The sequence below is a fragment of the Muntiacus reevesi genome, chromosome 2 (genome assembly GCF_963930625.1).
Source record: "Muntiacus reevesi chromosome 2, mMunRee1.1, whole genome shotgun sequence".
Lineage (NCBI taxonomy): Eukaryota > Metazoa > Chordata > Mammalia > Artiodactyla > Cervidae > Muntiacus > Muntiacus reevesi.
In genome coordinates this window covers 145,582,483-145,603,055 of record NC_089250.1, presented here as the reverse complement: position 1 = coordinate 145,603,055, position 20,573 = coordinate 145,582,483, and the positions used below count along the sequence as shown (strand labels likewise).

At 46.9% G+C, this 20,573-nt stretch overlaps 1 protein-coding gene across 6 annotated transcripts in view; it reads right to left on the bottom strand.

Moving 5' to 3' along the window:
• Positions 1 to 3,363: 3,363 nt before the first annotated feature.
• Positions 3,364 to 20,573, bottom strand: part of GBF1 (golgi brefeldin A resistant guanine nucleotide exchange factor 1) — a 120,898-nt gene continuing 103,688 nt past the window's right edge. For 4 of the 6 annotated variants that reach the window (XM_065923207.1, XM_065923208.1, XM_065923211.1 and 1 more), the window contains 27 exons: positions 20,210 to 20,404; positions 19,782 to 19,971; positions 19,019 to 19,159; positions 18,610 to 18,698; positions 17,470 to 17,672; positions 16,089 to 16,212; positions 15,676 to 15,801; positions 15,324 to 15,406; positions 14,434 to 14,670; positions 14,057 to 14,150; positions 13,510 to 13,686; positions 13,118 to 13,182; positions 12,909 to 13,032; positions 12,646 to 12,717; positions 12,418 to 12,512; positions 12,031 to 12,184; positions 8,580 to 8,805; positions 7,912 to 8,072; positions 7,535 to 7,781; positions 7,207 to 7,412; positions 6,196 to 6,346; positions 5,968 to 6,098; positions 5,666 to 5,767; positions 5,295 to 5,408; positions 4,964 to 5,144; positions 4,684 to 4,812; positions 3,364 to 4,211 (listed from right to left, as the gene is read on the bottom strand). In XM_065923207.1, coding sequence (XP_065779279.1) covers positions 3,931 to 4,211; positions 4,684 to 4,812; positions 4,964 to 5,144; positions 5,295 to 5,408; positions 5,666 to 5,767; positions 5,968 to 6,098; positions 6,196 to 6,346; positions 7,207 to 7,412; positions 7,535 to 7,781; positions 7,912 to 8,072; positions 8,580 to 8,805; positions 12,031 to 12,184; positions 12,418 to 12,512; positions 12,646 to 12,717; positions 12,909 to 13,032; positions 13,118 to 13,182; positions 13,510 to 13,686; positions 14,057 to 14,150; positions 14,434 to 14,670; positions 15,324 to 15,406; positions 15,676 to 15,801; positions 16,089 to 16,212; positions 17,470 to 17,672; positions 18,610 to 18,698; positions 19,019 to 19,159; positions 19,782 to 19,971; positions 20,210 to 20,404 — 4,098 coding nt within the window. In that variant the 3' untranslated portion in view covers positions 3,364 to 3,930. The remainder of the gene's footprint in view (positions 4,212 to 4,683; positions 4,813 to 4,963; positions 5,145 to 5,294; positions 5,409 to 5,665; positions 5,768 to 5,967; positions 6,099 to 6,195; positions 6,347 to 7,206; positions 7,413 to 7,534; positions 7,782 to 7,911; positions 8,073 to 8,579; positions 8,806 to 12,030; positions 12,185 to 12,417; positions 12,513 to 12,645; positions 12,718 to 12,908; positions 13,033 to 13,117; positions 13,183 to 13,509; positions 13,687 to 14,056; positions 14,151 to 14,433; positions 14,671 to 15,323; positions 15,407 to 15,675; positions 15,802 to 16,088; positions 16,213 to 17,469; positions 17,673 to 18,609; positions 18,699 to 19,018; positions 19,160 to 19,781; positions 19,972 to 20,209; positions 20,405 to 20,573) is intronic. The other 2 variants (XM_065923209.1, XM_065923210.1) reach the window with 1 other exon arrangement.

The following is a 20,573-nucleotide window of genomic DNA, read 5'->3' as shown; positions in this document are numbered from 1 at the left end:
TTGCCCCTGACCTTAATAATGGAATTACAGGCCTGCAGTAGCTCTGCATAAAGGGAGACCATTGTGGCCCTTGATTTGGGTAATTTCCTGCCCCTTCCTGCTCTTCATCTTGCCTGCAAATTGAATGTGCCAGATACTATGTGAAGATGTATGTGTGCTCAGTTGCAGGGTCATCTCCGACTCTTTGCAACCCCATGGACTATAGCCTGACAGGACTGTACCTCTGTCCATGAAATTTTCCAGGCAAGAATTCTGGAGTGGATTGCTATTTCCTTCTCCAGAGGATCTTCTCAACCCAGGGATTGAAACCTAGTCTCTTGCATCTCCTGCATTGGCATATGTATTCTTTACCACTGAGCCACAGGGTAAACTGATAAAGTTTAAACTGATAAACTGATAAAGTTAAGACTCAGAGAGGTGAAGTAACACAACCAAATACATGGCTTGAAAGGGACGGAGTGAGAATCAAACCCAGTCTCTTAACTCTAGCATAAAGCTCTTTACCCTAAACTTGTCTAAAGCAAAGCAGGTCTTCCCACCCCATTGTGAGACTTTAGACTTGGGTGGGAGTGGGGAAGAGTGGGAGAAATGGTCATATTCTAGATAGATTTGAAAGTCAGGGGCAATAAAACTTGCTGAGGAATTGGGTGTGGGATGTTGGGGAGGGGTGTTGATATAAGAAACTGGAGAAGATGAGGGGTATTTGTACATTAAGTCAGTGTAATGGATGGTATTTGAAGTTTTGACAGTGGTCACCATCACCCCATGATTGAATGTAGAGAAAAGGAGTTGACAAGCACTACACCCTGGGACATTCTGATGTTGAGAAGCTGTGGAGATGAAGAGGAACCAAAAGAGGAAATTGAAAAGACATGGTCGGTGAGGCAGAGGAGAACCAAGAAAAACCTGTGTCTCAGCGAGGTGAAGAGCATTTCACGGAGGGGGTGGTGAACTATTTAGTTGAATTAAAGCTCCTTCTCAGCTGAAGCCTGGGGTTCTTGTTTTCTCACAACCACAGTTTCCCAGTGAGCCCTGAACACAGGTGAATACCCAAGGGCTTGAAAAGCCACATACTTTATTGTTCCTAGCATTTATTGGGGGGGGGGGGGGAGACGGGGTAATGGGGAAGTGTGTGCCCATTATTACTAACTCTGTCATTTGTCCCCTCTGATGTCTTTTTTTTTTTTTTTTTTGGCTGCTCCATGGGGCTTGTGGGATCTTAGTTCCCCAAGCAGAGATGGAACCCATGCCCCCTGCAGGAGAAGTGTGGAGTCCTAACCACTGGATCTCCAGGGAAGTTCTGATATCATGCTTATGTGCTCAGAAAATTCACATTTATTCTTGGTTATGTTTGTTTATTCCTGTTTTTCTTTTATTAATTATAGTTTCTAAAAAATATTATTTGGCTATGCTGGGTCTTAGTTGTGGCATGCAGGATCTTTAGTTATGGCATGCAAATTCCTAATTGCAGCATATGGGATCTAGTTCCCTGACCAAGGATCAAACTAGGGTCCCTTGCATTGGGAGTGCAGTCAGCCACTGGGCCACCAGGGAAGTCCCCTTTTATTGATGTATAGTTGATTTACAATGTTGTGTTAGTTTCAAGTATGCAGCAGAGTGATTCACACACACACACACACACACACACGGAGAAGTTAATAGCAACCCACTCCAGTATCCTTGCCTGGGAAATCCCGTGGACAGAGAAGCCTGGTGGGCTGCAGTCCCTGGGGTTACAGAGTCGGACACGACTGAGTGACTGAACAACATACACACACATACATATATTTTTTTCAGATTATTTTCCCTTATAGTTTATTACAAGATATTGAATATAGTTGATCTATTTTACATGTAGTAATGTGTATCTGTTATGGGCTTCCCAGGTGGCTCAGTGGTAAAGAATCTGCCTGCCAATGCGGGAGATATAAGAGACACCAGTTCGATCCCAGTGTTGGGAAAATCCCCTGGAGGAAGAAATGGCAACCCACTTCAATATTCTTGCCTGAAAAATCCCATGGACAGAGGAGCCTGGTGGGCTATATAGTCCACAGGGTCGCAAAGAGTTGGACACAACTGAGCACGCATGCCCACACACAGTGTGTATCTATTAATCCAAACTCATTTATCCCTGCCCCCCTTTCCCAATTTTCTAGTGAAGTCTTAGCTCACCATGTAATTATTACTTCGGTACTCGACCTTTTATTTCCACATGAGAAACTACAGAAAAATGAGTTTCTACACCACAAAGGAGACAAGGCTCACAAGGGAGAACAGAGATGTTAGAGTCAAAGTCAATGGCCCAAGTGTCTACCTGATTGTAGATCCAGGCTTTTCTGCACCCATATGGAAAAAAGCAGGTGAGGTGTTCAGTCTTACTCATAATTTTCCCAGGGGCAAGGTTTCAGGTTAGTGTGGAAAGCAGGCATGGTCTGGATTATTTGCAGAAGGAAGGGAAGTGGGAGAAACTAGTGTAGGAGCTGCTGGACCCCTGTTAGTATTGTTCCACATCCGGTTGTTTCCATTTCCACAGCGGTGCACCCAAGGGAGACACTGACAGACATCCAGACCCATCCACATGGTTGTGCTGAGCAAAGGGAAGCCTGAGAGGCTGAATGATCACAGAGACAGCTGGGCCCAATGAAGAGGTGAGCACCCTTAAGTGTCCAGGAGGGAGCCCCACTGGTACTACTCTCCGCCCTTTGGTGGAAGGGACTATGGTGGAGGAGGAAGTCAAGATGATGGGAGATGCTTCACTTGGGAAGGCTTAATAGCATTCTGCATCCCACCCACAGTAGCTCAGCCCTGCAGAAGCCATGCTGCCTGCCCCATGCACACTCCCACTTGTCTTATCCTGATGCAAAGGGAAAAAAGGGAAGGGTTTCTCCAATCATACTTCAGTGACTGGACTGTTTGGAGGCTATGGGATGGAAAAAAAATTCCCCTGCTCAGTTATGGGCCAGAATGAATGCCGTGTCCAGAAACACAAGCTCACAGCTGTGGGCAAGGCAGCCCCCCACCCCCAAGACCCATGGACTCCTTGTGTGGCTGGACTATGAGGCACACCTGAGGGAAGCCTTCTGAGTAATGCAGCTCAGCCCTGGCTCACCTGCCCTTTGACTCCAGCCTGGGCTATCACAGTTATCTCCACTGGAGCAGTTATGGAAGAGAACTGTCAACCCCTGGCACATCCCTGGTGACAAGGGAGCACTGCTCTGATGGTGGTGGTAGTGGCGGTGGGGTGGCAGCAGCATGACCATGGTTGGTAGGCTCAGCCTCATTTCTGTTCATGTGAGGGCCTACATATCCCAAAACATGGTACCCACAAGCTCAAGAAGGAAACCAGAGGAAAAGGCCATGATGTTGGTACTAAGACATTTATTACATCATAAAAAGTCCATTGTTTTCCTGTTTTTCCATATGTACATGCTCCGGTGGGCAGTCCTTCTCTCCAGTCCCACCTGCCCACCTCTATGGCGCAAATCAACTCTCCAAACTGACCAACTAATTAATAAAAGAGGAAAAACTAGAGGTGGTGGTCCAGGGCTAGTGGGATTGGGGCTGGGAGAGGGAAACAAAGTGCAGAGTGGTTGACTTGGTTCTCCATGCCTGACACAGGCAGGAGGGGCACAAGGGCAGGCACTGCAGGGCTGGTACAGTGATGCCTCACTCCCCGGAGCTGCCAGGCTGCAGGTGATACCTGAGTGTGCTCTCAGGTTGGACTTCCAGGAATGGAGAGCAGAGGAGGAAGGTCCCACAGACTAACTGTGGGTCCTAGGAGGGGCCATAAAAGTTCTATTTCCCGTCCCCATCCAAAAAGTGACAGCCACTTGGCGTGGGACTGAAAAGTCTGTGGCCCTTGGGACAGCTGAGAGGGGGGCCAGGGACAGCCTACTAGAAGTACTGGTCCTGATAGCTGAGGGGCCTGCCTTAGTTGACCTCGGAGGTGGGCATGGGGTCTGTGGGGCGAGGTGTGGCCAGGAGGGGCACAGGTGAGGTGGCCTCAATGAGAGCGGGATTGAGGATGATGGGCAGAGTCATGGGGGGCACGCCCACCTGCAGTGGGGAGGCCAAGGGCTGCAGGATCAGTGGGGACTGAGCCAGCGGTGGAGGCCCATCTGGGGTAGGGCTCAGCCTGCTGGGGCTGGACGCCACTGGTGATCCAGAAGAACTGCTGTTATCAGGTCGGGGGCCCTCAGGCTTCTCAAAGTCTAAAGGAAAACAAGGTGGCTGCAGTCAAACTCCCTTACAGTCTGCAGCTGGTTTACCACACTTCTGCTCCTCCCCATTCCTGTGAGAAAATGACTCCTCCCAGTCTACATAGTTGAGATTCTCTGCTTGAAACTTATTCCAGTGTCCAATTCCCTCATACCTACCCACTCCCCCCACTGTTGTACCTCCAGTCAGATTAATTTTGGTCTGCTTTTTACTAGCATCCCTGAAGGGCACCTCTGCCTTTTCATCCCAAGTTCCCAATCCAGCCTTCTTCTCTGAAGCCTAGAAATCCCAGGCAGCTAGCTCATCAGACCTGGCCCTGCAATCTCCCACGGGAAGAGCAAGTGAGCGGGATCCTGTGGTTCCTTCCTTCCCCTGGCTCACTGCCCGTGCTCAGCAGCAGTCATAAGGTACTCCGGGCCTCCTCTTAGGCCTTGACATCCAGCAAGCTCACTCAGAGGGACTCACCACAGGTCCCCAGCTCAGAGGGCATTTCTGGGGGAGGTGGATGGCCAGGTGTCCTAGTGTCACCAGCAGCAGGAGTCAGGTGTGCTGAGGCCAGCGGTTTTGGGGCATGAGGCTCCATGGGCACAGGGTCTGGGGAGGGTAGAGAGTCCAGATGGCAGCTCTCAGTGTTTCCTCTCAAGTAGATCTTGGTTACCTACTAGACTTCCCACCTAACCCAGGGCACAGAGACCTAGTTATTAGCTCCAGGCCCTCTCTGATGAAGTTGGTTGGAGCCCCCTACCCTGGATGACAGTCTGCTTGAAGAGCTCATCTCGCAGGTGGGGCAGGAAACAGTCTATGCGCTCCCAGGTGATCTCCCATAGGGCTGAGGGGCTGCCTCCTCGGGCATCTGCACTGTGGAAAATCTCTGCTGTGTCCATCACCAGGAGCATGTTCTTTAGAGACTCTGGAATGGCTTCTGACTGTAGATGGCAGTGGAACCATAAGAATGGGAAAAGGGATATGGGGGAATATGGTAAGGAGGAGATAGAGCCACCAAGGGGGAAACAGCAAGTCTTCCCAGAAGTTAGGAGAGGACATAGGCAGCGGCGCTGGCCTGAGGCAGAACGTACCAGTAAGTCACTGGAGCCTGCATGCATGTACTTGTCCATGAAGTCCAGGATGGTCAGCCAGAGGGCCGCAAAGGTGGACAGCGACAGTAGTGGAGACAGGTGCTGCAGAAAGACCTATGGCCCCCAGCCCCTTTCAGCTGAGAGAAGGGTAGGAGCCTTCTGCACCACTCTCCATGGGTAGGAGGCAAGACTTCCCTATCTTTCATGGGAATCCTGGATCAGAGACTCCTCTGAATTCCAAAATCCTCCTGGGTCCTGCTGAGTCTCTACAGCTGGGGGTCATAAGCGCCTACACTACATCTCTTGGTCCTCCCAGGCTGCTGAAGTGGCAGGTGTGGAGACAGTGGGTGGGAGTAGGGTGGTGACAGTACCTTAGAGAGCAGAGTAGAAGCCCTCATCCGGGTCTCCTCCATCCCACCCACATCTGCAGGGCTGATGTTCTCCAAGAGCTTGGTCAGTAGAGGAAACAGCACCTGGAGGATAAAGAGTCAACATCTCTCCAGAGGGGTCAGGTAGAAGCCTTGCCCACCTGACCGTGGGTTGGGGAGGGTGGGAACAGAGCAGGAGGGAAGGTATAATCGGCTGAGGATTGACATTAGCAGCTCTTCAGGCTGCCAGGGGATCCCTATCTTTAGGATTTTCCCTTTACCTTAAGACCAGAGGGAAGGCCTACCTTGTTAAAACAGGACTCCCATTCCAGAGCATCTAACTTCTGCAGATCATGTACCAGCAGTGCTCGCTGCAGATAGGTCAGTGCCTGCATCCTCACCTGCCGCCGGGCATCACAGCATAGGCAGGCAATGCCTGAGAACAAGAACAGGCTCAGATCCTTCAGGTATCCAGATCTCAGTACTTCCTAAGCACCAGCTCCACCTCTGCCCCTGCTTCCCCCGAGGTTTACCCTGCAGTAAAGGGCACCAGCAGTGAGCCCAGAGGGTACGTGAATCAGCTTCAATCTTCCGGCTGCCTGTCTCCAGGTGGCGCTGCTCCTCCGCCCATGAGCTGTAGATAGAGGCTGCCCTTGTGTGCAGGGTGTGCATCAGATCTAGCAACTGGGATCACAGGAGGGGCAGGACACAAATGGGGTTAGGTCTGCTGGACCCCCTCCCCAACAGCCCACTCCCACTGTCCCTGACTTGGGTCCTCAAGGGAGCCCCTAGTACTGATTGCACCACACTCCTCTCACTTCAACTTTGTGAGCTGGGTGTCCTGACCAGTGTTTTCCAAAGATAGGTATTATTCCCAGTAGCAGCAACTTGAGGTGTGTGCACTAAGAATTTAATAACACAATTACACAGTGAGAAAGGCACTTTCTTTTCACTTCTCTCTTACCCTTTCTGATGACAGATAAAGCCTCATATTCGTTAATCTTATTTTAAAAATGGTAAATCTCAGGCTCAGAGGCTTTGACAGGCAGTAGTGTTTGGACAGATATAGTAATTTTTGTTTTCATCGTTTTTCTAAGGTGATTCTATTTAAAGCAATTAGTTCTCCATTTATTTAATGATATAAAGTCTGCTCATAAAATAAACTTTGTACGTTTTGAATAGACAACAGAATAACCAGAAAGATAAACAAAAACTGGTGGCAGTCGTTCCCTCTGGTAAGGAAAACTTAGCAGCTAGGGACAGGAATGGAATGCGACTTTTATCTGTTTACCCTTTTGTACCTTCTGAACTTTTTAGTATACTATGTGCATTAGAATTATTTATTTAAAAAATAAACTATAATTTAAAAATTAAGCAAATGAAGACTTACAAGTAGTCCTGGATAGGGAAACACTGGGGGTGCTAGCCGAGGACTTGGGCTGGAAAATAAGCCCTTCCTCTTAGCCCTGGCTGTCCCTGGACCCACCAAGACTCCCGATGTCAGGTGCAGGGAGAGGAGAGGAAGTAAAGGGTGCCATACTTACGTCCTGACTGACCTGTAAAGACACCGTATGGTAGCTGGCCGGCACACCTTCATCCTCATCGTCATCACTGTGCCCACCCCGAGTGGCATGTTGGCTGGAGGTTCGAGGCCGCCGAAGCACTGAGCCTTCCTTGGACTTTTTCTTGAAGCGGTTCCCTTTGCTGTCATATTTGTGACTCTTGCCACGTTTCTCCTGGGACTTGCACCCTGAGCAGGGCCAGACCCAGGTCACATTTCACATCTATGGGCAGAGATGGCCTGCCTTTTCCCACCTTTGCCCTGTAATTCACATGGCTACTCCCCAACTGCCCCTTCATCAGGTGACCCACCGCCATTTAGACTGGCCTCCACAAAGATGCGGAGAGTCTTGACACAGAGCTCAAAGTTGTCAGGTGTGATGTGGGCAGCGTCACGCACGATGAAGGACAGTGACTCCACACACTTGAGCAGGGACTTGGTATCATGTGGCCCGAGGTCCAGCCCCACTGTTAGGCTGTATTGATTGACCAGGGGTGAAGGACCTGGCTGGCTGGGCCCAGGCCCTGGCTTGGAGTTATCGATGTCATCTTTCCCCACCTGTTGAGTACAGAAGAGCTCAGAATGCAGGATTCACCACGATTGTCCCCTAGATGCCCTCTCAAAGACCAGGAATCTCTTCCACAGGCCAAGTAGGGAAGACTCATCCGCTGTGCATATGCTCACTCACCACTAACCAACCGCTGTTGACCACATCAGCATCTGTGGCTGATCGATGAATCTTGCCAGGTCTGCCATGGTCAGTGTAGACCTCTGAGTCGGAAGTGTACCCCCGGTCCAGGCTCACATCATTTTGATGGTAGGATGGGAGTTCACTATCTGACTGGGCCCCTGAGACAGCAGGGAAAGGGGCAGGGTCAGGGTGGCGATGGGGATGTTGGGATGAGGGATAATTTCAGTTATCAGAAGAAAGGTGCTGAAGCCTGGTCTCTCTTTTCTCTGGGTCTAGATTAGTTTCAGCTCTGTCACCAGAGGGCTGAAGGATGGCCTGGAGAGCTGCTCTCTTGACCAAATGGGGCAGCAGGCTGATTTGGGCTCTGGATGGCATCTAGTAGCAGCTGTTGGGGAGGAGGTGGCCGTGAGGACAGTTTCTGAGGAAACAGTCCTCAGGACAGTAGGAAGCTGGCTCACAGCCTTTTCCACTGCCTGCTTGCCTTTATGCTGTTAGTCTGTGAGTACTGGTGAGAGGCCAGTGGGCACAGGAAGCCCTGAAGCAGATGGCAGAGCCAAGGGTATTTAATCTGATGAACACGACAACCTGCGTTTTGTTTTCCTGTCTCAGCCACGGGGCCATGACTGTGTATCTGCCACTGTGGATCTCCCTGGGAAAGGGCTTACCAGCATCAGGTGCGTCGGCACTGGCTGTGGCCTGCAGGGCAGCTGGAGGCTTTACACCCGAGCCAATGCACTCCAGCAGTGTGAAGAGGGTGGCCCAGTCATCGCCTGAGTGGATATTGGCTGCGTTGGTCTTAAGGAGTTCATGGAGCCCATAGGCTACCTGGTGACTGACTCGGGATAACACGCTGGGCTTCATTAGTAACAAAATGCGCAGGGAGAGCAGTACCTGGGGCAGGAGTAGGGAGCAGGAAGTAGAAAGTAGGCACACAGTATCTTGTCTAGCCTCTTTCCCCAGCAGTCTCCTTAGGCCAGTGAGGATGGTTCAGCTAAGACCCAACTTAGGGTACTCTGTAGACAGATGGCCCAGGGGCTAGGGATGGGGGCAAGAAAGAGGCAAGTTATAAAAGGGCAACACAAGGGATCCTGTGGTGGTGGAACTATTCAGCATCTTCGCTAGTGGTGGAAACACAAATCTACACAAGTGATTAAGTTTCGTAGAACTTAATACACATATGAGTACAACCAAAACTGGGGAAATCTGGTAAGATTAGTAAACTATATCAATGTCAGTATCCTGTTAGTATACTATACTATCGTTTTACATAATGCTACCACTGGGGTAAAATGGGGAATGTGTACAGACAGCCCCCAACTTACGATGATTTGGCATAGATTTTTTTGGACTTTACAGTGGTACAAAAGCAATACACATTCAGTAGAAACCATACTTAAGAGTTTTAATTTTTTCCAGGGCTACTGATGTGCATGTAGTACAATACTCTCTTGCAATGCTGGGCAGTGTCAGGGTGCCACAGCTCCCAGTCAGACATGCCATCATAAAGGTGAACAACTGATGCAGTTAGAACCATTTTGTTTGCCACTTTCAGTACAGCATCTAATAAATTATCTGATATCCAACACTTTATTATAAAAGACTACATATGAATCTATAGTTATCAATGTAACTATATTGATATATAGTTATATAGATATATATAATTGTTAACTCAATATTAAAAGTTTTAAAAAACTGAAAAAAAGAAAAGATTAGTAACATTATGCAAAACTATAGTATTATCCTAACCAGGATACTGACATTGATAGAATTCTCTAATCTTACTCAGATTTCCCCAGTTTTACTTATATGTATATTAAGTTCTACACAATTTAAATTTAACTTGTGGAGGTTTGTGTTTCCACCACTAACCAAGATGTTGAATAGCTTCAGCACCACAGGATCCCTTGTGTTGTTATTTTATAACCACATTTGCCTCTTTCTTGGGCTTCCCTGATAGCTCAGCTGGTAAAGAATCCGTCTGCAAATACAGGAGACCCCAGTTCAATTCCTGGGTTGGGAAGATCCCCTGGAGAAGGGATAGGTTACCCACTCCATTACTGTTGGGCTTCTCTTGTGGCTCAGCTGATAAAGAATCCATTTGCAATGCGGGAGACCTGGGTTTGATCCCTGGGTTGGGAAGTTCCCCTGGAGAAGGGAAAGGCTACCCACTCCAGTATTCTGGCCCGGAGAATTCCATGAGCTCTTTCTTGCCCCGATCCCTAGCCCCTGGTCATCTGTCCACAACTTTTAAAACTCTGTCAATCAAAAATGTCATATAAATGGAATTATACAGTATATAACCTTTTGGGATTGGCTTTTTTCATTTAGCATATTCTTTGGAGAACCATCCAAGGAATTATGTATCAACAGTTTGTTGCTTTTAGTTGCTGAATAGTATTCCATGGTATGCATATACTACACTTTATGTTGAAAACCATCTGGACTGATTCTAGTTTTGGCTACTACAAATAAAGCTTCTGTGAACATTCATGCACGGGTTTTTATAAAAGTAAGCTTTCATTTCCCTAGGATAAGCACCCAAGAGCACAATTGCTGGACTGTGTTGTAACTGCATGTTTAGTTTGATAAGAAACGACTCTATTGTTTTACCTTCCCACCAGCAATTTATGAGAGACCCACATCCTTGTCTGCATTTGGTATTATCACTATTTTTCACTTTAGCCATTCTGACAGGTGTGCAGTGGTATTTCACTGTGGTTTTGTGTTTCCCTGTTGGCTAATGATTTGAACATCACTTAAATCTTTTTCATGTGCTTATCTTCCATCTGTGTATCTTTTTCATATCTTTCACTCATTTTCTAATTTTTTTTTATTATTATGAGTTCTTTTACATTTTAGATATTAGTCTTTTTTCAAGTATTTGATTTGAAAACAAACACTCCTTGTCTTTATATCCTTTCCACATTGGGCTCTCATAGAGCAGAATTTTTCATACTGATGAGTCTAATTTATCAGTTTTTCCTTTTATGGATTGTATTTTTGGTGTCAAGTCTAAGAACTCTTGGCCTAGCTCCCAAAGATATCCTCGTGTATTTCTTTCTAAAGGTTTCAGAGTTTTACATTTTACATTTAAATCTATGATTCATTTTGAGTTAACTTTTCTATAAGGTATGAGGCTTAGGTCTAGGTTCACCCCCAACCATGGATTTCAATTGCTTCAGCAATTAAAAAGGCTATCCTTTCTATACTGAATTGTTTTTGCACCTTTGTCAAAAAATTAGTTAGGTTTCTTTGTGTGGGTCTATTTCTGGCTTCTCTTGTTACATTGATCCATGTGTCTGTCCCTCCAAAAATACCACAGTGTTGATTACTGTAGATGTATAATAAGCCTTAATATCAGATGGAGTGACCCTTCCCACCTTTTTTCTCAAAATGTTTTTTGGCTATTCTAGGGCCTGTGCTTTTCCATGTAAATCTTAGAATAAGCTTGTTTATGTCTACAAAAAAACCTTGCTGGGATTTTCATAGGAGTTTCATTAAACTAATAGATCAATTAAGGGAGAAATGATGTCCTCACTACACTGACTCTCAATCCATGCATATGCTATGTCTCATTTATATGGGTCTTAATATCTTTCATCAGCATTTGGTAATTTTCAGCATACAGAGTATATAAATGTTTTATTAGGCCTATAGCTAAGTATTTGATTTCATTTGGAACATTTGAAATAGTTTCATTTTCTATATGATCATTGTTAGTATTAAAAAATGTTTGATTAATTTTTGTGTATTGATCTTATATCTCCTGATCTTGCAGAACTCACTTATTATTTCTATGCTGGTCTCTTTTTATAAATTGGGCAAAGGTCCTAAGCATGAGAACTAGGAAATCAGGTACAGGGTTGGCACCGACACAAGGCAGTAGCCGTCCAACCCTACTGAGCACAGACGCTGAGTATCAGGCTTCATGCCTGAGGCCATTCCAGACTCACTTCCAATGCCACCTGTTAAGACTCCCCCAGCCCTGTGTAGATCAATGGGCTCACGCTATAGGGCATTAAATGAGCTCTCTGTTTCAGGCCATATCCATACCTAATACTGTGGTTCTACCCCTTATATACCTTCCTGCCCTCCCAGTTGCACTCTGCTTACCTGGCCACTGATCTCTTCTCTCCGGAGTAACCGAATAGCTAGGCGCAGCAGCCCCACCACTGCCCGCTCCACAAGGAAGCAGAAGTCCTGGGCCTGGACACATAGGTGGTATAGATGGTCTCGAACAGTCTGCCACACACAGCCAACACGGTCCCTGAGAAACATAAGGGATGAGGACAGTCTCAGCCAAAGAGGCCAGTAGGCAATAAGCCTTCTTTTCTGATTGAAGCTAGGCCCTTCAAGGCAGGTCTAATGAGCAAGCTTCTCCTCCACTGCCTGCAGCTTCCTGTGCTTCTTGTCCCTAGAATCCACCCTGCAAGATGATTCCAGGCTTCCATCCCTTTGGCACAAGTCCAGTATGAGGCCTGCCTAAAGACTGCCTGCTACCTGTTCTCTAGCACAATCCTCAGCAGCATTTCCAGGCAGAAAGCAGCATCCTCTTCATCATAGGTCTCTTCATCTGGTGTCACTGAGACCAGAGCCTGGAGGAGAATAATTGTAGGAAAGCAGGCATGAAGAAGAAGTCAGCCACTAGCCCAGCCCTGACAGTGACTGAGGCATACATCTCTGTCTCCCCTCCCAGACCCAGCCAGCCCTTTCCTCTTCACTCTGTACCTTCATGAGCTCCTGCAGTGACTCCAGCTGGAGGAATTTGCTTTCTGTGATCATCTTTTCTGGGTCACATTGCTAGAGGGGCACAAGGGTTAATGATAAGGACTAGAGGGAAGAGAATGTTCCCAAGAAGCTAGAAGAGAAGGCAGAAGGAGTCAGCTCTGGTCACAAACTCTAGTGATCCTAGTCTTCAGTTTATATAGCAGTGTTTTATCTTGTAGAGAAGGGTCTAGGCTTCTTCACCAGGGGTGAGCAGGGTCAGTTACCTTGATACAGTCCAAAGCCATTCTCTTGGCCTCTTGGTTCTCAGTGGATGGGCCCCGCACACTAGACTGCTCAGTACCACTTAGTGTCAGCCAGCTCACAAAGCTCAGCACTGTTGACTCTCCTCTGGAGAAAGAGGGTACAAGCTCTAGTGAGCTCTAAAGTTCTAATCCTCCCTCCCCTAAGTCTCTAGCCTCTGATTTTCCCTCACCGGTTCGATGGTGTCTCTTCCCGCTGTAAAGAGATCTTGCCATTGGGATCCACAAAGTCTTCTACCTGGAAAATCAGGTCAAGAATACTTTCTTTCCACATGCCTTTTGCATTTCCTAGTCCTCTGAATAAAGTTTTCTGGCTTTCTTCCTGTTGCCCTCTGCCCTCCACAACTGACAGGGTCCCCTCCAATTGGTGACTGGCAATGACTTCTACCAGCCTTCCTTCACAGCTATCCCCTTGGCTGAAGATCTGTGGTCTTACATTCGAGGCGTTCCTGGTAAGTTTCAACATGCATCAGGACCAGTGGTATTCTCAACCATTTCTAAAAACAGTACATAATCTTGGAGCTCTTGCCTCGTTATTATCGATTAGTCTCCTACCAAGAATTACCTCTACCATAGCCTTGGGTAGCAGCTGGGCTCGGAAGAGTTGCAACATGGCCTCCATGATATTCTTCCAGCCCTCTCGCAGGATGTCACCATGACGGTGGGCCAAATGGAACACCGTCTTGGCTGCAACGTGGGCCTTAGGGTTGCTTCCAAACACAGTGGGCAGGTTCTCAACAGACTGAAAAAGAAGATGAGAAGAGGCTTAGAGCCTGGCAAATGAATTGAAAGGAGATTCTCTTTGGCCTGTACCTATGGTTCCTAAGGGTCCTTCTGCTATTTCTGCTTCAATCCCCCATAATGTTGGTGAGAAGGGCTAACCTGGCTAAGGCCTTCTCCACTACTGTGTCTCCTCTCTCATCCCCATTATACGAAGTAATGCTATTCTCACCGCAAGGTATGTCAGACAGAAATGGCCTAAGCTCTTCTGTAGTCTGGCTGAGTGAGAGAATATGCTGAAGGGAATCAGCTCCACAGATAAGGGTAGATCTACGGCAAAGGGAGAGGTCTTCCTTTGGAATGCCAAGAACACAGTTCCTGTCACTGCTCACCTCACTGCTGAGAGCTGTGAATTTGCATAGAGAGATGATGAGATTGTCAAACACATCACTGAGGCCATAGTGGGCGGAGATCATGGCGCACTTCCTGTAATGTCACATACCAGATACAGTCACTGAAAGGCCAGGCAGCCCTTCCAAGTCCTCAAGGAGGCTTGCTTGGGATTCTTCCCTAATCAAATCTCAGGAAGAAACCTTTTACTCTTGAGTCTGTTTAAGACTGAGCTTTCCCAAGCTTCAGTCTCCCTCCAGAAACTCAGGAGGAGCCCCATTCTAAGGAAAATAAGAGTAGGAGTCAGAGAGGCATGGAGGCAATCATGTTAACTCAGAAAGGTGGAAGAAGATTAAGATCAAAGTCAAATCCTGACTACCTGAAGCCTGAGATGGCTTTTTGGATGATTGTCTCCTCAAGGCTTTTGTCAAAAACATAAGAGAGAGCAGCAATAGTGGGGCCCCAGGTCATGGTGAAGAGGTCAAGATCATAGCTGCCAGCAGGCACACGTAGGAATATGCCCTCTGGGGTGGCACCTCGATGAAGCAGCACATTCCACACATAATTCTCCCGGACCAAGCCTGTCTGCTCTTCAGGCATCACAATTTCCTCATTCCTGTCAGGAGATAACAAAAGGAGTAAGTGCACTGCTCTGAACTGACTGGTTACACCTAGGACAAGGGGCTTTGCCCATAACTAGCACTTCCACCAATGAAACGTCATCAAAACTGCAGCTTAGTGGTCTGCTTCCTGGTCCACCTGCCTCCCTGTCAGGGAGAAAGAAAGGAAGCATCCTATAATCTCCAAGCCCTGTGTCTAAGTGGGCCTTCAGTTCTACAGTAAGATCTCATATTCTTTCTGGGTATGACAGAATGAACAATTCTACTTTTTCTGGTTTACAGTAAAAATCTAAGTGTCCCAAACCTCACCCTCTAGCACTCATTTTGGGTTCTCTACTACCCCCATCCTAACGCATCTTGTGAGCTAGACAGGAAAATCTAACTGCTGTGGATTCAGAAAACAGGGTGATGATGCCCCCTCCACTCAGCAGGGGCAGTTTGAATCCTAGCTCAGGGTTCTTCAGTTGCAGCACTGTTCAGCTTCTTTAAGAAATAAATGAGTTGGGGAGACGGGGCTGCCCAGCTAAAGTACGAAGCTAAATCCAGGGCATGTGAGTCACTGCAGACTGATGTGACTCCAACATTTGGAAAAGGAAGCAGTGTGTGTCTCCTTAGCAGAGATGTTACACCATTCTCTACACATACTCACTTGATGGCATGGTACATGTCCTCCAGGATGTCTTGCTCAAAGTCCTTGCCTCCATTCACACCTTTTAGATTTTTGCGAAACTCCTAGAGACAGGGCAGTAAGATTTACCCTACCACGTGTCAATGCTGAAGCCCCACTCAAAGAACTCCTGGGTCTGTGGTAAATAGGACTTAGGAAACAGTAAGTCAAAGAATCCACTTCCCTTCCCCAGTTCCACTTCTGTACTAGCCAGCCCTCCCTGACTCCCTTGGACAAAACTGTGTCCACTGTGCCCACTGGAAATCCCACATCGTCCCTGCTACCTCCAAAGCTGTGCTGGAACTGCTCTGCCGCGGCTGGGATTCAATCTTACCTCTAGGGTCATGGGCGCATTCTGTTTGCGAACATTGTGGTTGTGCTGGTCGGTATTAAGCATGATGACAGCATAGGCCAGGGCAAAGCAGGCATCGCTATTGGCAAATGGGGAGCCATTACAATTCTGAAAAAGCAAAGACCCCGCCTATGTCAATGCTCTTCTCTGGCCAATCAAACGCTTACTGCCAACCTACTGATCAATGCTGAGACAGATGGAAGATACCAGCCAGAAACTGACCCATCTCTTGCCAACTCCTTGATGGAAGTTGGCATCCCCTCTATGGGTAAGTTCACTGATGCTGTTCTCAGCCTTCTTAGGAGACAGAAACTGGGTCTTTCAGTTGAAGCCACAGAAACCCTTAGTCAAATTAATTTGGGATGCTGGACTCAGCCCCTGCCACTCAAACTCACTCTCCAATGTTCTGTGAATGCCTCTAGCAACCTCTGGATGACCGGTGCTTCCCCAGGCAAGCGGAAGGCTTCCAGGTAGAGCCGGAGAGCTTCATCCAGTCGCAGACCCTGAAAGCTGAAGGTGCTACAGGGAAAGAAAGAAGGATGAAAGACTTAAGATATATAAGTTGCAAATGTTGGGTGACTTATAGCTATAGTCCCCCTAAGCTTCTCCTATTGGAACAGAAGAGACTGTTGGCAAAGGGGAGGTATATCCTGGACATCTTTAACACTGAATCAGAATTTGACAACCACTGCTGGGAGAAATATCAATAACCTCATATATGCAGATGACACCAACCCTTATGGCAGAAAGTGAAGAACAAAGAAAGAGCCTCTTGATGAAAGTGAAAGAGGAGAGTGAAAAAGTTGGCTTAAAGCTCAACATTCAGAAAACTAAGATCATGGCATCTGGTCCTGTCACTTCATGGCAAATAGACGGAGAAACAGTGGAAACAATGGCTGACTTTATTTTTCTGGGCTCCAAAATCACTGCAGATGGTGACTGCAGCCATGAAATTTAAAAGACACTTACTCCTTGGAAGGAAAGTTATGACCAATCTAGACAGCATATTAAAAAGCAGAGACATTGCTTTGCCAACAAAGGTCCGTCTAGTCAAGGCTATGGTTTTTCCAGTGGTCATGTATGCATGTGAGAGTTGGACTATAAAGAAAGCTGAGCACCGAAGAATTGATGCTTTTGAACTGTGGTGCTGGAGAAGACTGTTGAGAGTCCCTTGGACTGCAAGGAGAACCAACCAGTCCATCCTAAAGGAGATCAGTCCTGGGTGTTCATTGGAAGGACTGATGTTGAAGCTGAAACTCCAATACTTTGGCCACCTGATGTGAAGAGCTGACTCATTTGAAAAGACCCTGATGCTGGGAAAGATTGAGGGCAGGAGGAAAAGGGGACGACAGAAGATGAGATGGTTGGATGGCATCACCAACTCGATGGACATGGGTTTGGGTAGACTCTGGGAGTTGGTAATGGACAGGGAGGCCTGGCGTGCTGTGGTTCATGGGGTCGCAAAGTCGGACACGACCGAGTGACTGAACTGAACTGAACCTTAGTACTTTTCATATCAGTGTGCTCCTGCCTAGAAATTTTATTCTGGAACCCAGAACCTTCCCTGTGCTCAGGAACCCTGTTTCACCCCTTTGCAATGTTCTCTGTATAGAATGGATTGGCCCCTTCAACTTTCTTGCTGGAGACTCTTTTAAACTCAACAGATATAAATCTTGGGAAGAGGAAGAGCATGTGACCTGGGTTACCAGGAGGAACTGACTGGTATTGTTTTGAACTGTCTGTCCCCCAACTACACGTTTCTTACAGTGTCCTCACCTCACAAAGCTCTCCAGCAAGTCAATGTTTTTGCGGTCACTCACAAACTCTCCAATCATTTTCTTGTCCAGTCGAGGGTTCTCTCGCAGCCACTGGGCTACCTCTGTGTTATCCATTGGGATGGTAAGGAGACCTTTCTCCTGCAAAAACTGGATCCCCTTCTTTGGTTTCTGGTTGAACTGCTCTGTGCCAGTGATCAGCAGCTGCAGGAGAAATACAGGAGGTGTCAAAAGTTGCTCTGCCCCTAAACCAGACAAGACCAGGCCTCCATCAGGGTCCAGAGCTGGGTTCTTAGGACACGGCTCACTCCAGAACTAAGGCTGAATCATAATGGCCCTTAGATTTCCCCAATCTCCATTGTTTATGTAGAACTGGTTGAGGAACTCCTTCTTACTCCTTTTCTGAGTGCTAAAAATGCAGAGCACTCTCCTCCAACCTGAGAATCAGGGGAAAAAAGTAGAAGAAAGAGACTAGAGAAGGTTTTCTTTTCAGTTTTACAGCCATCCCTAGTGTCTGTTTACAGACTAACTGATTCTAGTCTTTCTTTACAAATTCCCCTTCCTTTGGGTTCCTAGCTCTTAAGCCCTGGAGTTTGAAAGATAAGGCAAACTAACTTTGACGATAACTTTTTGACTGTCTATTCACAGTTCTGCAATTAAGGGCACACATAAACCAAAGTCATATAGGCTGGCCTTAAGATGAAGAAGGGTTAAATAGGTTTTCTTTGTGTTAAAAAAAACCACAAAGCAGAGTTATTTGAACTTTACTAAAAGCACCAGAATAAATGTCAATTCCCTTTTATTGCCAATGATCACCCCAGAGCCCCAGATGACCAATAACCTTCAGTGACCCACAAGATACCAGTTCCCAGGACTCCTGTCACAAGTAACACTTGACTCTCAGTGAGGGCAGCATTTGCCCAGGAGCACACAATAGGAGGTCTTGATTACATGGCTTAGGAGTAAGGAAAGGGCTACAAAGGAGACTGGGGGGGCTGCTGAAGTCCCAACAAGCACAAAAATTAGCCACAGCAAACTGGTCAGTGAACTGAAACTCTCCCTTGTTCTATGAGACAGAACCCCACAGAGACCACCCAGTCAGAGCGGGTAGAGGTTGAGCTCTGGGGATATCTATATGTACCTTCTTTTTGTTTTTAATTTCAGTCAACTCCCGTGGATCTGGCAGGAGACAGGAAAATCGAGGTGGCTTCCGGGTAAACTTTTTGTCAGCTAGGAATGGGAGGGAAAGAGGGAAACACCAGTAAGACCTCTTTTACCAGGATAATGACTTTTAGAAGGATGCTGATATACCCTCTAGTGAAAAGAAGGATGCCTCAGGAAGTTTCTTGTGCTCATCAGTCTTTCACATCCCTAGAAGTCCTATTTTCTAGGGTTCCCAATGTTCTCCTTCCTCTCTCTGGGTCTGGAGCCAAGGTGAGTGGCCAAGTTCATTTGGGTACTGCCCTCAGGGGTTTCTGCTACCATCCCCTCTGTTCTCCAACAGGCCTTCCAGCTGAGGGGGCTGAGGAAGATGGACACCCAGTACACACCCCCAGAGTCACCAGCTTCCTCCAGATCACTGCATCCTGGTTTCCCATGTTCTGCTGGAAGTCGCCCTCCACCTGGCAGATTCAGGCCTGTGATGTCTGGGGCCATGCCTGTAGCCTTCCCATCACTGGCTGCTCTCTCAGCTGATAAGAGAGAAGAAGCTAAGTGAAGACTGGTGCTGTAGGAAGCCAAGAAGAGCTTCAGGAGAATCGAGTCTCAGGCAAAGGAGATCTGCATGTTCGCACATAGGTCACCAGTCCTGACAGGATAAACCCAAGCCCAAATAAGTATTCACTATCCCACATTAGTCAAGCATTAGATTCTATAGTTTAATAAAGAGATTACTGAGTCACTTTCCATGATCTTCTGCACCTCAATCTCAAGGAAAAGTTAGAGAAGATAAATTAGAGTTGAGGCAGTTACTGGTAGTAGAAAAAGGAAGGAAGGAGAAGTAGGAAAAGCTTCCTTAAAGCCTGGAACTTTAGGGAACCTAAGTCCTATATCCTTTAATCTAAATTCTCTTTTCTCCCCATAAAGAAATAACAATTCAGTAAAATAGACAAAGTATGGAAGAGGAGAAAGGGAGAAGTCCATGAGTACTGTTAATGTGCTAGGCTGGTCTATGATTCACATCACCAAATCTTAGAAACACAGAATTAGGAGTACTTCAGAGGAAGTAATGAAAGTGTAGGAGAAAGGATTCAGCGAGTAGAAAAGGGATAAACATAGACTCCTGGAATCCTCAAAGAAAGAAATTCCTCTCACTATTGTTGGCTTCTCGAGTGCCATCTACTGCCTCATAGCCAGGTCTGGCGGCCTCTTTCCTTTCTTGCTGGAGAAGGTTGTTGAGGACTTTGGCCTGGCAGTGGGCCTCAGTGCTGTCAATCACTGTCAATAGGGCATCGAGAGACAGCAGGTGTGTTGTATAGAGTTGACCAGAAACAGGGAAGGCATTCTGGAAAGTAAACAGATCCAGTAGACTTGAGGTTAGAATATTTCTCCAAAAATCCTAAAACTGCCCATAACTTTTACAAAATTTTACATGCCCATAAATTTTACATAACTTTGAGAAAATGCCCTTCCTATTGTTCCCCAATTCTCAAGTGTTTCATTCCCTATATGTAGTATCCTCACTACCACCAAGGAGATTTCCTTAAGTTTTCTTTCTAGACACCAGGAACAATGCTCAGCACCTTGGACAGCAGCTTGGTGAGCTCTTCAAAGAGGTTGGAACAGTAGTAGTCACAATCATAGTTGATATAGAGCTCAGTGACAAAGCTGGGGATGTGCCAGAGCTGCACAATAGCTTCCAGGGCCATCTCCTTCATCTCATAAGGCATCTTGGGGTTCTCCACAGTGATGATCTCCATGAGCTTTTTGATGTACATCTGACAATAATCCAGTAATTGCCATTTGGATGGAGAAAGGGTTCAAGAAGAGGTAAATTAGACAGGAAGCAAATGCTGGCCAGGAAGCATGCATTAAGAGACAATGGTACTCCATATGTAAAGACATTCCCCTCTTTGCCCTTCACGACAGGGGTGGGCTGGTTCTCTA